The 16,704-nt window shown below is 38.4% G+C and overlaps 1 protein-coding gene across 2 annotated transcripts in view; it reads left to right on the forward strand.

Annotated features, from left to right (window-relative positions):
* RASSF6 (Ras association domain family member 6) overlaps positions 1-16,704 on the forward strand; it is a 47,335-nt gene that overhangs the window by 13,282 nt on the left and 17,349 nt on the right. For both annotated transcript variants that reach the window (XM_065878095.1, XM_065878094.1), the window contains exons 2-3: positions 6,037-6,115; positions 11,072-11,211. In XM_065878095.1, the coding sequence (XP_065734167.1) occupies positions 6,037-6,115; positions 11,072-11,211 (219 nt within the window). The remainder of the gene's footprint in view (positions 1-6,036; positions 6,116-11,071; positions 11,212-16,704) is intronic.

Consider the following 16,704-nt stretch of genomic DNA (forward strand, 5'->3'; position numbering starts at 1 on the left):
TTGTCCGCATATTTCCTGGTTCCCCTTTCCAAAAACATACAGAAGTTCATATTACATGTTTATGGAAGAAAAATTATGAAAACATTATGACTGTATTATGCACTTACTATATAGAGTTTGAAAAGTATACAGAACTACAACACATAAAATAAAAAATCACAACCGTAATTCCCAGAAAATGATCAATTTGCTATCTTTACATGTTAATATGTTTTTTGTAAAAATAACTCTGAGTTAACTTTTAAATTCAGTTTTTTGAACCTGACATTAAATAGTTAATCTCATTGCTAAAATGTAACATTATGAACAAAATTGGGAGGGGTGACTGTATAAGAGAGCAAGCTAGCATTTTTATTCTGCCTCAATTTCTCATCTTTTTGAAAAGACTCTTTCGAATGTTTCAGGTTCCTGCTCTTAAACATGGCAATACACACAGCAGAATGCTGTCTCTAGTGCTGCTGTCACTATCTGGTTCCATGGCTGCCTGGCTGGGAGCCTGAACATTTTTCAGCAAGTCTCCAAGAGGCAGAAATAACACAAACTCAGGAAGCACAGCCATGGCCAAATTTGCCTTTGGTGACTACATTGGGCTGTATTTTCCACTGAAGTTTATTTTGTGTCATGTGGCAATCTCTGAAGCTTGTGTTGGGCTACAGCATACAACAGTATTTCTGGTTTGCCTTTGTCCAAATTTTAAGAATCACTTAGTAAAGAATGAGACGGGGTTTTCTGGTTTCCACGAAAAGGATTAGATAGCCACTGAATTATGCTGTAAATCATTACTAAAATGAGGGAGAACTCTTACTACAACTAAAAGTTGACATTCATTCTGTCTATGGATGCAGGCGTAACTCATTTCCACTCATCATGCTGTCCAATATGTCAGTGCATATTACAGTTTATAAAATTAAATACAAAGTGTTTCTTCCGGCCAAATAGCGTGATAAGATTGAGGAACTCCTCTCTTGCTCAGCCCATTATTCATGACAAACGTCAGAATGTGGGTAATTCCCATCTGCTGAGCAGATGCAATTCAGACCACAAGTGCAAAGTACACCTAAGCATTTTACAGTCAACTCTGGATCCACTTTTACTCATTAAAACTGAGCTGGGAGCCTTACAGGAACAGGGAACCTTTAAAGGAGCAGGAACCCTGGCATCATTCCCCTACACCTGTCGCCCCCCCCCCCCATGTTAAGTCTTTCCCTGGTTAGCACTCACCCAGGAGCTGTAATGACTAATTCTGGGTGTCCATCTGCATCTATCAGGGTCCCCTCTCTGTACTGTCAGTGCACAGTTCCAGCTTCTGTCCCGGCGAAGCTTAAGATTCTATGTGTTCGTTTAGTTAGAAGTCCAGTTTTCACGGAAGTTTGCTATTCCTTAGTTTTATAAAAACACTATTCATGTTATATATTATGTGATAATGTTTTTTTTAAATCCTTACGATATATTATGATACAGTATTTCATGTTCGAGAAAACCAAGCTCTCCTTAAAAAATCAATTTACGTATCACACGTAAAGTATTGATATACAGGCTGTTTGTACCAGGCCGACTTCTTGGGTGTCCCTGTGGCTTCTAGAAAAATTTGTAAACTGAGAAGACTGGATGTGGAATTCATTTCTTATCCCACTTTGTAGCTTTGTTAGGGCAGCTGAACAGTTGTCTGGTCTAGGCTGGCGGGGGACTCTTTGGAGCTGAGAGGGAAAAGTACACAGATGATTTTTTTCCTTTTTTATGAGATAGGGAGGTCCATAGGTAACACTTAAGTTAAATTCTAAAAAATACATTATAATTAGCACTGACAAGTCACCATGTATATTAAATCAGTCTTCCCTTTCCTGACTAGGGGCTGCCTAGATAACACTTTAGTGGTGGCCTTTGGATCTCCTAAACCAAATAATCCCTATACTCATTTTAGGTCTCTTCTAGGCTTTAGATTCTTCTGTACATGAGGGACATTTGATCACCTTTCCACAGAACATAGCCTTGGCTCTCTACCCCAATACCATTGCAGTTGTTCCACTCATCTTGCTGCCTCCGTGTTGTTTTGTCCTGAAATCTGTCTTCCATAAGCTCCCTAGTGGCCCTTAGAAGCATCATACCTTACACTTGCCTGCAACCTCCAGTAAGTGCCCATTGCCTGCAGGGTGAATTTTAAGCTTCTTAAAATGGTTCACAAGGTTCCTGCCTGCTTCTTCATCACTCACCATTCCCCATTTTACATGTTCTACTCTTAGAGTCCCAACTCTTTGAGCTTTTGCCACAAAAACTACAGAAATATCTAGAATGTCCTTGTTAATATTTTCTTTGCCTGGTAAGCTTCTCACACCCTTCTTGCTTAATCCTTTCCCTCCAGAGTGCACACTAGGCAGCATCTATTCCCTCAAGCTCTCACCCACCTCAGTGTATGGCTGAGACCTCTTTATTGTGATCACACAGCAAACCATTAGGACAGGTCTTCTGTTAGAGGACAAAATTTGAATCAGTCAGCAGATAAGAGATAATCAACTTGACAATAACTTCTTCAGCTCTTTGTGCCCTTAATGCCAACAAGTCGAGTTAGAATGTTGCAGGCTACACTTTATCCTCGTGTTGTATTAACCCATTGCTTCAACAGGTGCATAGACTAATCATCTCCAAAATTTCCTCTGGTAAAGTGCATACGATTAAAATGTGATGAAGTTTTAATATTTGGAATGCATACACCATTACTGTCGTTGTTCACCTAACTTCCGGATTTTCTTTTCTAGTTCCTCACTTTATTGTACCATTAACTTACCTAATTTTATCCCAACACTATTTTACTGAACTATTTTCTTCTTCCACATGCCAAAATCCTTCAGAGTTTCACTGATAGTCAGAAAGATCCTGCCTGTGGTGAGAAAAATATGGAAGATTTCTGTGGTATTTAGTTACCCTGTGTTACACATGGTTTATAGGTTGGCCAGCTACCTCTGTAAAGAGTCAGATAATAAATATTTTAGGCTTTGTAGGCCACTTGGTTTGTATCACAGCTACTCACCTCTGCAGTTATAGAAATAAAGCAGCTATAGACAATAGGCAAACAAAGTAGTGTGGCTGTATTCCAATAAAACTTTATTTGCAAAAGCAGGTGGCCTGGGACCACAGTTCGCTGACTCCCTGGGTCATTTGGAGACTTATTTCTGTGCAGAAAGATTTAGTCAGGTTTTTTCAGATACAGAAACATTTTCCAAGTAGCTTGTTCCCAGAGAATAATCTTTCTAATCAAACATGGTACTGAGGTAAATACTTTGAAGGATACTTGTACCATACCTTAACATGCAGTTTTATCAGAAACAGAAGCTAAGGGAATAAGGTTATGTAAAGATTCATTTACTTTAATAACAACTCTCACAGCTCAGCATATCAGGAGTTGCATCCCAAGTGAACCGGAAATGTCTGTATGCTGCCCTGGTGCCCAGTAATGAGAGCTATAAAAGTGTTCATGCTCTTTACCAGTATGTTAATTTTAAGGAACTATTCCACAGCAATGACTCCAATGAAACAAAATCCCTTGTGTGCCCGATGATCTTTAGAACAGAAATATTCATCAACACTAAAATTCTAAAGTAAGCCAGCTGAGAAACAGAAAAATAACATGGAGGAATTCTGTAGAATTTTTTTACGTGGTGTTTGTGTGGAGTGTACTGATCCTTGGAAATGTGCGCATTAAAAATTACAAGGGAGAAAAGTCAAGTGGAAAGTATGTTTACCTGATCTCAAACATAAAAATCAATATACATGAACTCTATCATTCATTATTCATTAAATGCTTATTGAATAAGCACCCACTATGAGCAAAGCTCTGCTCTAAGCACTGGGAAGACAGCAATAAATAAAACAGACCAAAATTCCTGCCCTCACGGAGCCAAGTATTCTTATGGGAGGGAGACAGGTATTGAAGATCAAAGGGATTTTAGCAATTACTATATCTGGAAGTTTAATATCATGAGATGCCTCCCCCATAAAGCAACTTATATAAAAAAACTTTCCACCTGTTGATATGTTTGGTTTTATTTTAGGAATAAGACTTCTTCTGATCATTTCATTCAACCAGTGTTTGTTGAGTTCTTACTATGTGCCGTGCTCTCTTCCAGGCACATGAAACATAGTGTGAACGAAACATGGAAGCAAGCCTAGTCTCTTGGAGCTACAGTCTAGTGAAGGAGACAGAATATAAGATAAATAAATAAAATATATTCAAGGTTAGATGGTGACCAAGGGGCAGAGGTAAGGAGGAAAGCAGGATACGAATGTTGGGAGAAGGCAAACTTTCAGATTTGGTTGTCAAGAAGGACTCCTTGAGCAGGGGACTTTGGAGTAAATGCCTGAAAAAAAATGAATGCACTAACAGTGTGATGGCGTGGGAGAGGTCATTCTGGGCAGAGGGAACAACATGTATAAAGGCCCTGGGGTGAGAATGTACCTGGAGTACTCAAGGAACATCAAGGAGGCCAGCGGCTAGAGTTCAGTGAGTGAAGGAAAGAGAAGTAGAAATGTGATGGAAGGTGTAAAAGGGATCAGATCACAACTGGCCTTTGAAGTCATTGGAAGGATATTGGCTTTTATTCTAATGATGAGAAGATATTGAAGAGCTTTGAGCAAAGGAGAGAGGTGATCAGGTTTGTTTTAAAATAACTCCTGCTGTTGAGAATAGACAACAAATACAGGGAGGCTTTTAGGAGACTGTTGCCATAACTCAGGTGAGAGAAGATAGCTTGGACCAGCAGGGTGAGTGACAGCAGCATCTTGAGCTGTGGTAGCACAAGGGGAGGATGGAGGTGTGGCAGGAACCAGCATTCCCATTGCCAGAGCCCACCTGCCACAGAGGGTGAGATGCCTAGGAGCAACAACTATTCCTGAACTGTTGCTGTATCTCCAGTGGAAAGCATAAAGTCAGGCACATGCTAGGTGCTTAAATTAGGTTGATTAAATGTTGTAAAACAAAAGAGGAATGTGAAACGAAATCTGTTTTACAGCTGTCTCCTGCTACAGAACACTCTCCTCACCACTTTGTCTGCAGTCATTTTCCATTCTTTGGTTATTTATTTATTCTCTTATGAAAATATTTTAATTGTTAACTGTCAAAATAAAAGTAACTCAAAATTTTATAAAACGACAACCCCGGGAAGAACTTGACAACAGAGAGGACAGTAGAAAAAATTTTTAAATCATCTCAAATCCTACCACCCACTAGAAATATTTTGATATATATACTCCAGAATTTTTTTTTTTTTTTTTTTTTTTGGCTGCACTACACAGCTTGTGGGTCTTAGTTCCCTGAACAGCGATCAAAACTGGGCCCTTGGCCATGAAAGCCTGGAGTCCTAACCACTGGACAGCCAGGGAATTCCCTTTTACTCCAGAATTTTAAACAAAGAATATTTTTAAATGTCAGTTTGTTACTGTCAGATAAAAAGAACCTATACTTACACCATATGGAAAATAACTCCTTCCTTGTTTATCAGGAAAGTCTTTCAAAATAGCACATAAATTAGCTATTACACATTGTATATGCAAAACTATGTGTTTATATATAGGATTAACCCACTCCACCCCCCGCAGGGAAGGCAAAGCTTTCATCAGGGTTTCAAAAGATACTGTGACTTAAATGGGTTGAGAACCACTGCTTTAGATTATAAATTCAATTCAAAGAGCTCTTTGCAGCCAGTCATTTCTTCATTATGGAAAATTTTGAAGGACTTTTTAAAAATCAAATTCAACTTTGAAATTATTAACACACATCTTCACTAAGGGAAAGTAACCACCTAAGACCAGATTTTATTTGTTTTACTTTGATGATTTATTTATGAATTAACACCTTCAACATTTGTTGATGTCCTAAGAAGGCTTCAGTTTTCAATGACCTATATTAAAATGACAAAATAGTAAAGGTTCCATTGAACCATTTTTTCCTATCTCATATCTTTTTGAACTGAAGGCACCATTATTGCCTTCTACCATTAAAAAGCCTAAGACTGATTGTAACTGAATGTAATATTGTTTTTTTAGGGAACAACTTAATTCTTTATTGAAGACCTATAACATCTTTTATAGGAACCAGAAAAATCTGCATATTTTATATGGACAGGTAAGCCCGTCAAAGAAATGCAGTACAGTTTAATTCACAGGAGAAAAAAAATCCATAAAAGTACAGAGAAGTCAGGATAAGTTGGAGTCCATAAGGCAAAACGTCTGGGAGAAGCAGGTGAATCTTTAACTTGATCAGGATTTTTCAGTTTTAGACTATATTGCAAAATCCTAGTCCTGAAACCTGTGACTTTCCAAGTAATTTTTTAGAACGGGAAAACGTTTAAAACAACTTTAATGACATATTTGCTTTCTACTTTAAAAACAGAGTATGAACATCTTTGGAACAGCAATTCCATTAAAAATCTATCCTAGTAACAATTCAGCAAGCATTTTTAAGGTTGCAACTGGCAAGCTACTGTACAAAGTGGCCTTAGATTGGTTTTTTAATGCCTCATCCTCCACAGGTCTTCCTACTCAGTCTTGTATTCTAATGAGACTCACTTCACATCTTTACAATATCTTCCTGGTCCTAGGGAACATTAGAACTTTCTACCTACGTTTCAGATCTTCAAATGTGTACAACATTGACTTTAGGCCACCATTGGCTTAAATCTGCAATTGGAACAGAAGGAAATTTATAAACCTCTCTGGCCTTTACTAGTGAGCTTAAATGATTTAGTTTGATTGGACATTTCAGTTACCTTCCCAAATGTAATTTCCTACAGAAGTAGGAAATAACTAATCCCTTTATAAAGAAATGGGCCTAAATTTTTTAAATGGCCTAATTTTAAATTATTTCAATATTATCCTGTATCTTAGATCTCTCATATAGGTAACTGTAAAAATATAAAATTTAAGAAAAGATCAAAACTTTAAGAAAATGATTTCATATTTTAATTCGGTTGTTTCCATAGAATTCATGATGTTAAAAAGTTCATTTCCTTTAGGAAAATGTTTGAATTTTGATGTGACAAGCATATAAGTTGAGGCATGTCATTTCCTATGCTGTGAATCAGTGCTCAATCTGCAAAAGTCATTTGATTTTTTAGAATAAAGTGTCCTGTCTTACATAATTTTTTAAAACTGTATGAAGTAAAGTATACAGTGAGAATATCAGATTGCTTAATCTTTCCATCTTTACTCACCATCAATAAAGTTAGAATCCGGAATTTTGCAAGTCTCTGACTTAGTTACAATGATGGGCACTGTTAAAAGGGGCAGTCCATGGAGAATAGCATGTAGCTTTCTAAATCTCTGATTAATTAACTTAATGAATATTTATTGTATACAACACAGCAGACATTGTTCTAAAAGCTAGAGACATAGCAATGAAGAAACTAGACAATGTCCTGCCTTCATGCTTGCTTACATTTTAGTAGTCAGAAAAGAAACAAAAAAGTAAACTGTGTATCCAATGGCAATAAAGGCTGGAGAGGGACTTCGCTTGTGACACAGTGGTTAAGAATCCACCTGTCAATGCAGGGGACACGGGCTCGAGCCCTGGTCTGGGAAGATCCCACATGCTGCGGAGCGACTAAGCCTGTGCGACACAACTACTGAGTTGTCTACTGCAGCTACGTGCTGCAGCTACTGAAGCCTGCGCACCTAGAGCCCGTGCTCTGCGACAAGAGAAGCCACCGCAATGAGAAGCCCGCACACCGCAACAAAGAGTAGCCCCTGCTTGCCGCAGCCAAGACCCAATGCAGCCAAAAAAAGAAAGGCTGTGGAGAATAACAAAGCAGGGAAGAGGGCTCAGGAATCTAAGTGGATGAGGAAAGAGGAACATTTGACCAAAGACTGAAAGATGTCAGGGAGCAAACCTTGTAGAAGTCTGTGGGACACAGACATATCCAGCAGCCCAATAAAGGTCCTGAGCCTGGCTGGTGTAACTGAGGTACGGTGGTACGGTGAGGTACGGTGGGGAAGCCAGTGCAGCAGGAACCTTGTGGGAATGGGATAGTAGAGAACAAGGAAGCTATAGAGAGAACTGAGAAGGGGAGGGCACCAGAGCATGTAGGGTCTTATAGATCATTGTGAAGACTTCAGCTTGTACTTGGAATGAGATGGAAAGCCACTGAGGAGTTGTGATATTATCTAAAGATTCATTTTAAAAGGACCTCTCTAACCGGGGGCAAGGTGGGGGAGGGTTAGTTAGGGCGTTTGGGATTGACATGTACACACTGCTGTATTTAAAGTGGATAACCAACAAGGACCTACTGTACAGCACAGGGAACCTGCTCAATATTATGTAACAATCTAATGGGAAATCTAAATGGGAAACAATCTAAATGGGAAAAGAATTTGAAAAAGAATAGATACATATATATGTATAGCTGAATCACTTTGCTGTACACCCGAACCTAACACAACATTGTTAATCAACTATACTCTAATATAAAATAAAAAGTTAAAAAAGTAAAAAATAAAACAATCTCTCTAGCTACTAGGAATACATAGAGGGGCAAGAGAAGAATGAGGTAGACCCCAAAGAAACTATTGCGATAATCAGGCAAACAATGACAGAGGCATAAACTAGAATTGTGGTAGTACCCATGGTGAGTATAGCCATATTGGGGATATATTTTTAAGGTAAAGCTAATGGGATTTGCTAACGTATCGGATTTTGAGAGGTTAAGTATGAAAGAAAGATTAATGGTGACTTTAAAAATGTTGACCTGAACAACTGGAAAGATGGGGGTTCTATTTACCAAGATGGGGAAGACTGGGAAAGGAAAATATTTACAGGAAGAAAGATCAAAAGTTAATTAGGAATGTATTAAATTTGATGTCAAGTTTGACAACTGAAGTTTAGGGGAAGGTTTGGGCTGTATATCTAAAGTTGGGAGCTATTAGTTTAGAGATGGCACATAAGGATCATTGAGATCACCAAGGGTATTGGTGTAGATCCAGAAGAGAAAAGGCCTGAAGATTGAGACAATGAGATTAGATAAGTATAAACAAGGCTTCGGGGATAATTTATTTAGTTAATTTCAAAAGGGATGATTTATTTTTTTAAATTAAATTTATTTATGGCTGCACTGGGTCTTCGTTGCTTCACACGGGCTTTCCCTAGTTGCGGCGAACGGGGGCTACTCTTTGTTGCGGTGTGCAGGCTTCTCACTGTAGTGGCTTCTCTTGTGGAGCATGGGCTCTAGGTGCACAGGCTTCAGTAGTTGTGGTGCGCAGGCTCAGTAGTTGTGGCTTACGGGCTCTAGAGCACAGGCTCAGTAATTGCGGCACACAGGCCTCGTTGCTCCATGGTATGTGGATTCCTCCCGGACCAGGGCTTGAACCCGTGTCCCCTGCATTGGCAGGTGGATTCTCAACCTCTGCGCCACCAGGGAAGTCCTAGAGATGGTTTCTGAAATTAAAAAATATTCTGATATTCCTTACATGAGTAAACCTCATTTTCTGATAATAGTTGGAGTATTTCTTCTTGAAAGCAAAAGTTAGGTAACCTCAGAAGAGCAGTTGAAATTTTTGTTTTGTTTTGAGATTTTTGTTTTGTTTTTTGCGGTATGCAGGGCCTCTCACTGTTGTGGCCTCTCCCATTGTGGAGCACAGGCTCCGGATGCGCAGGCTCAGAGGCCATGGCTCACGGGCCCAGCCGCTCCGCGGCATGTGGGATCTTCCCGGACCGGGGCACGAACCTGTGTCCCCTGCATTGGTAGGCGGACTCTCAACCACTGCCCCACCAGGGAAGCCCCCCTATGAGTTTTTGATTTAAGGGATTCATTGTAGTATAATTAAGCCACGAAAAGGTGTTATACATCAATAACTAAAATGTAGGCTCTGCATCATGTACTGCCCTTTCAGAGAGCAAATTATGTTTGGCTGTTAAGGACAACTGATTGGTACCTGACCTCACAGTGATCTGAAATATGAACTCAAAAGGAGGAGAAAGAGCAAAACTTTGTTTCAGGAGTGACTCCAAAGTAGGTTTGTCAGCCAAAGAAATAATAAGCAATATCATTTATTGAGCACTTTAAATACGAGGTCCTATGAATCAAGGATTGTTATGATTTCATTCTTCAGAAGAAGCAGCCCAGTTTTATAGGTGTTTGACATCTTGCCCAAGAGAACACAGCTAGAAAATGGCAGAGCCAGAGTTCAAACACAGGTCTGTCTGATTCCAGAGTCTGGAGTTTTCATTACACTCTCAAATAAGAATTGAGTCATTTATGTTTATTATGTTTTCTAATTATTGATTTTTCATAATAACAAGTAGTTATTGCATGTTAGAGTAGTTATTGGATAGTTGGAATATTCTTTCTATATTTCCCAAATTTACTATAATAATAACACTACTTTAATAACAGACTTTTACATATATAAGAGAGAAATAGATTAGAAAATACATTCTATGGGAATGTGCTTTGGTATTAATATCTACATCCACAGGATAAGTAAGTGTTCAATCCTGTTTACTAATTTTTCTTTGCATAGAATTCCCTTCTTTTGTTATAATAGTTCCAACTTAAAAGAGATTACTCAAGTGCTATTGATTTTTTTCAAAAATATAATTTGTTGTGTATTTTACACTGTGTTTTTACATACATTATTTCACTTGTTCTGCATAAGTTTGTGAGCTAAATTTTTCCTGTTCAGAAATGAGAAAATAGCCACTAAACTGAACAATAGCTGTTCTTCTGAATTCTACTTTAGCACAGTTTTTAATTCTGCTTTAATTTTACGCTAAATAGAATTAGAGAATTAAAATTCCACTTAATTGAAGAAGCAGAGTTCAGAAAATATTTTAGCATACTGTGCCCTCTGGTGGGCACGTCATTACCATTATGAGTTTGCTGGTTATAGCTGTTTTCAAACATAAAAGAATGTTTCAAAAGTAGAAATGTTTTGTAGATAAATTTAAAAGCCAAACAGTCCCACCTGGGAATTTATTTTTTATCTATTAAGATGTCTTACAGACTTCATTTCTACATCTTCAGTTAAAACATTTGCCTTCTATAAATAATACAAAAACAGTGTTTGTGATGATTGGTTTCTCCCCTAGACTGACGATGGTAAACTAATTGTTGAAGGAATGCTGGACATTTTCTGGGGAGTAAAGCAGCCTATACAACTGAAAATACAAGATGAGAAGCAAATCCCTTCTTTCGCTGTGCTGAAGTCACCAGATGTCTTTTCCAAAAGGTGAGCTACCTTTTATGATTTTAATTCCTTAGAAAATGATCTCCATATTTACCTTTTTTGTGTGCCTCAAGGATGAAAGCTCTAAAGTTTATACACAACCTCATTTAATCCCCCATCAACTCTAGGACGTATGTGTCCAGGGCTCTGAGAGGTTAGGTAGTTTGTGCAAGATCCCCAATTACCATGTAGCAGAACTGGACTGGACCTCAGGTCTATGAGCACCAGAGTCTGGCTCTTGACCTCTCTGCTGTATTCCTTCTCTTCTGGGAGACTGCATTCTTCCACTAGAGAAAACAAAATGTAAAGGCAAGATTTCATTAGCCCTGGTCTTATCACCAAAAAGAGGGAGATAAAATTTAAATTTCTCCTCTTCTTAGAACAAAGGGCTTTTCCCGCTTTCTGGAAAGGAGACTTAATTATGTTCCATCTGATTGCTGTGTCCTGTTAGGATCAGGACAAAGTGCATGTGAAGTATAGTAAATGCACAAAACAGTACTCTGTGTGGGTTTATGCAACTGTACCTTGAATACGTAAGTTGGGCTGAGATATATATTTTCATTATCCTTTACAAGTTTTAGAAAAATTAATAAATATTCCCAAAGAAATCACAGATATAAATATTGTTTTCTTCCTCCCTCCCTTCTCCCCTTCCTTTTTAATCCTTGACTTTCTAACACATCTCCTTTTTGCGTGTACATGGAGGTATCAAGCGTTCTCTTCATCCATCCTTCTATCCATAACTAGATGAGCTGGAGTTCTAGCAGGAGAGAGGATGGAGAGAGAGCAGCCAAGACATTTTCCTCAATCTGACCTTTGGTCATAACCAGGAAAATCGGATATCACCTTGAGGGAAGCCCCAATTTTCCTTTGGGGAAAACACTGAAGTCCCACTATGATTTGCACCTTGCCAATCTTTATCAAATGTGAGGTTCCAGCAATTCCAGCAATTTTATAATTCCCTACACATGTCATGCAGTTTCTTACTTTCCTGACTCTGTCTGGAAGCCTATCTGCTTCTCGACATCCATTTGCTAGACTCTTCCACCAATCCTTTAAGAGTCAGGTTGGTAACACATTCTCCAGAGAGCCTTTTCTGACCCTGTAGTAGGTACCCTGACAACTTTTCTACATCCCTTTCAGAGCACGCCGTTAACTGTATTTTTATACCTCTGCGCCCACCCCAGCCTGTGAGCTCCTCAAGGGTAAGGAGCATGCTTTTTTCATTTTTATCCTGGTGCTCAGCAGTGTGTCGGCACAAAGAGAGGACTCAGAATTTAGTATCAAATGAAGCCCACGGAATCCTGGTGGTTAAATTACCTCTGCTCTGTTGGGTAAACTGTCTCTCCATTTACCACTTCTGATTAGTCTCCCATCCAAGCTAATGAAGGGCAAAGGGTCCAGTACTTATGAATAGCAGAAGAGAAACCACAGACAGGCAGCCTGATGAAGCCCTGCATCCCTCACCTTCAGGTACTAGGAGATTGATGGGGCTGATGATTCTAAATGACAAGGAGCATCATTTAAAAGTAAAAATTACCCCTGGGCCCTGCTTTTAGGAAACTGTACAAGATATGAATTTGGCAAAATTAGCTATCATTCTTCATATTGCCTAAGAACTCATTGCAAAGTTCTCTGAGCAGCCAGCTCTTTTTGATGCATTTAAATTATTTGAATCATGAATGCTTGATTAATATGGAACACTATGGGAAGATGTCAAAGAGTTGCAGTAAGCTACCTGTTTTAGCACGTTAAGCTATCACGATTTTGAATGGACATCCCAAGATATTTTCTTTAATTTCTCAAATTAAAATTCAAACCCTTGGGCTTCCCTGGTGGCGCAGTGGTTGAGAGTCCGCCTGCCGATGCAGGGGACACGGGTTCGTGCCCCGGTCCGGGAATATCCCACATGCCGCGGAGCGGCTAGGCCCGTGAGCCATGGCCGCTGAGCCTGTGCGTCCAGAGCCTGTGCTCCGCAACGGGAGAGGCCACAACAGTGAGAAGCCCGCATACCGCAAAAAAAAAAAAAAAAAAAAATTCCAACTCTTGTTCCTAGAAACACTGAATTTGAGGATGAGTTTCAGAAGCCCAGGTAGACAAGGTATATTGATGCCTTTCCATATTCTGTGGCAGATTATAAATTAATCTCCTTATGATGTCACTTCCATAGAATCCATTTACCTTTTCTTGTTGTTTATCAGAACAGTGCTGTGAAACAAACATAAATTATCTCCTTTAGTTTAAAGCTGAGAAAAAAAAAATAATAAAGTTAAGAAAGACTACCCTAGAAAACTTTGCTTGCCCTTTACCACAGTAATGAGACTTACTGGGAGAATATTTGAAGTGCAATGTATCAGATTTTTCTGGTGGGTAAGAATTGTCAGAAAAAGATCCTTGGTCTCTGATTCCCTAGTGGGGTGCAGAGCCACTTTGTTTCAATCCAGTTCTAGACACCCTCACTCTGGTTGCTACCCTCAATGTGGTATTCGTTTAAACTCTGAGCCTTGAATGAAATTGTGTAAGGAAATGGACTATTCCCTCACTCCCTAACAATTCTTATTGTTCTCTTTCCCACACTGGGTTTCTGTGGGCAGAACTTATACCTCTACTCTCTCAGGATCACAGATTTAATATCTCCAGTGGATGGATATGGAATGTGGAATGAAAGACGTGGGAGTTGTGTACTCAGCTGCAGGAAGGGTTGCAATCTTTTCTTTCAATTCACCGTTGGGGAGAATCATCAGTTTGTCAAGCTAGTTTGTTTTAATTATCTTTGAAATGAGTCACACTGAATCAGCTTATTGGGAGTGGTATAAGTTTAAAAGTAAATCAGTTTGAGCTGTGACCACTTGTGATCTTTTATGGAAACAATTCTACGGACAGTATTTTGATCTCTCATATCTGGTCCAAGTATTTTGTCTTGGAAATTTTCTGTAAAAACAGCTTTATTGAGGTTATGTTTGCTTGCACCAGTTTTCATTTCTGCTTTTAATGTCTTTCCAAAGTCTGCTTTGACATGCGTTGGACAAATCATGGCAGAATGGCATAAAGAGCAAAAACTGGACAGGTGTACATTTGAATGGCATCAATAGTGTTTTTTCTTTTACAAGGTGGGTAGAGAAGTGGCCACCTTCTATGTGTCTATCAAATTTCTACCTCCTTTTTATCTTGCAGCTCATTAGAAAACCTCCCCACAGTTTAAATTTGCTAATGGTGTATATCCTGAAGCTTGATCAGGGCAACGCTAACAGTCCTGTGCTTGGGCAAGTTAAACTATTTGATAGTACATGAAGTCCCAATGAGGTTTCTTTGGAAAACTTTGGGTAACTACCTTCAAGCTTAGTCATTTGCACAGCTGTATGTGGAAACGCTTCAAATTACACAATCCAAAGCTGAAAACGGGTGGGTTTGGGGGTGATGGGGGTGTTGTTTATTTTTGCTAAGATGGTAGGAAGGAAAATGGGCCAAACACTGACCATATTGAGGCATGTTTGTTTCTCTGTATTTCTGTGACACCACTAAGCTGAGAGAAGGTGAGGACAGGGGTGAAGTTGGGCAGGATTACCAAGAATTTATAGCACATCACTGGTCTGGTATGCTTGGGCTCTCTCATCTTCCCCCATGGGAGATAGCATTGGGGTGCTTTGCCTTTTTAGTTTCCATTTTTCGTTGGTATTCTGTCTTTTCCATTGCCAACACTCTTTCTATGATAATCACATCTGCCTTTTTCAATTAATCTTCTATAGATTGGGGAAAATTGATAATTTTATCTCTCATAAGAATAACTAGAAAAGGGAGCCCTCCTACACTCTTTGTGGCAATGTAAATTGGTACAGCCACTATGGAGAACATTATGGAGGTTCCTTAAAAAAATAAAAATAGAGTTAGCATATTATACTGCAATCCCACTCCTGGGCATATATCCGTAAAAGATTAAAACTCTAATTTGAAAAGATACATGAACCCCAATGTTCATAGCAGCACTATTTACAGTCGCCAAGACTTGGAAGCAACCTAAATGTCCATTGAAAGATGAATGGATAAAGATGATGTTATATATATATATATATATATATATATATATATATATATATATATATAAAATGGAATATTACTCAGCCATAAAAAAGAATTAAATAATTCCATTTGCAGCAAGATGGATGGACCTGGAGAACATCATACTGAGTGAAGTAAATCAGACAAAGATAAATACCACAAATATCACTTATATGTGGAATCTAAAACAAATGATACAAATGAACTTATTTACAAAACAGAAATAGACTCACAGGCACAGAAAACAAACTTATGGTTACCAAAGGGGAAAAGTGGGGGAAGGATAAATTAGGAGTTTGGGATTAACAGATACACACTACTATATATAAAATAGGTAAACAACAAGGACCTCCTGTATAGCACAAAAACTATATTCAATATCTTGTAATAACCTATAATGGAAAAGAATCTGAAAAAGGAAATATATACATATATATATATTAATCACTTTGCTATACACCTAAAACATTGTAAATTAACTATACTTCAAATGAAAATAAAAAAGGAAGAATAACTAGAGTCTGAGTCAGGACCAAAACAGTTCTCCTTTGAGTTAAAGTTATTGCCTAAAGTTCTTGGACTTTTAAGACATTTATTTTGACTGGCTATATTCTGTATAGTACAGCTTACTAGAAAATTAATAAACAAATATATTAGGATTATCTTATCTATGTCATAAGGCTTTTAATATGAGGCTCAAATGATATAGAAGTTGTAAAAAGACATCAAAGGAATTCAGAGATCAAGGAAGAAAAGGACCATGTTTATTCATATTTGCCACCACTAGTATGAATAAGCATTTTTTGTTGCTATTGCCACCAGTGACATTTGGGAAGAATTAATGCCACAGATTCCCTATGGGTGAATATTTTTTGGTCATAAGGAAAACAGACATTATGGAAGAGACTTTTAGTAGGACTAAGACGGGTCCCAGCTACGATAGTGTCTATTAACCTAGAGATATCTAGGAATACCTTGGATCCCTAATGGCTCCTGACCCATCATGAAATGGATGGGGATTATGATGAGGATAACAATGAAGATGAGGACGATCACAATAGTTTTTAACACATATTGAGTGCTTACTCTGTGTTGGGCACTTTTTCAAGGATTTTACACAAATTAACTCATTTAATCTTCTCAATAACCTTATCCTACCTCATACTATAATCATCCCCATTTCATAGGTGAGAACACTAATGCACAGAGAAGATAAGTAGCTTATCTAAAGCCAGAAAGAAAATAACAATGAGTGTTGGCCCAACTGGTAAAAATAAGCCGTTGCCCAGTTTTATGTATTCTGGGCATTAGAATGCATTGAAAATTGTTAGTACCCTATATAAATCATGATTGTCAGAAAAGAAGTTTCTCATACACTTTCCTCCTTTATAAATCGCATTCTTTATAGTGCTCAAGGGTCTTAAAGATAGGCTTTATATC

The sequence above is a fragment of the Phocoena phocoena genome, chromosome 5 (assembly GCF_963924675.1).
Source record: "Phocoena phocoena chromosome 5, mPhoPho1.1, whole genome shotgun sequence".
Taxonomy (NCBI): domain Eukaryota; kingdom Metazoa; phylum Chordata; class Mammalia; order Artiodactyla; family Phocoenidae; genus Phocoena; species Phocoena phocoena.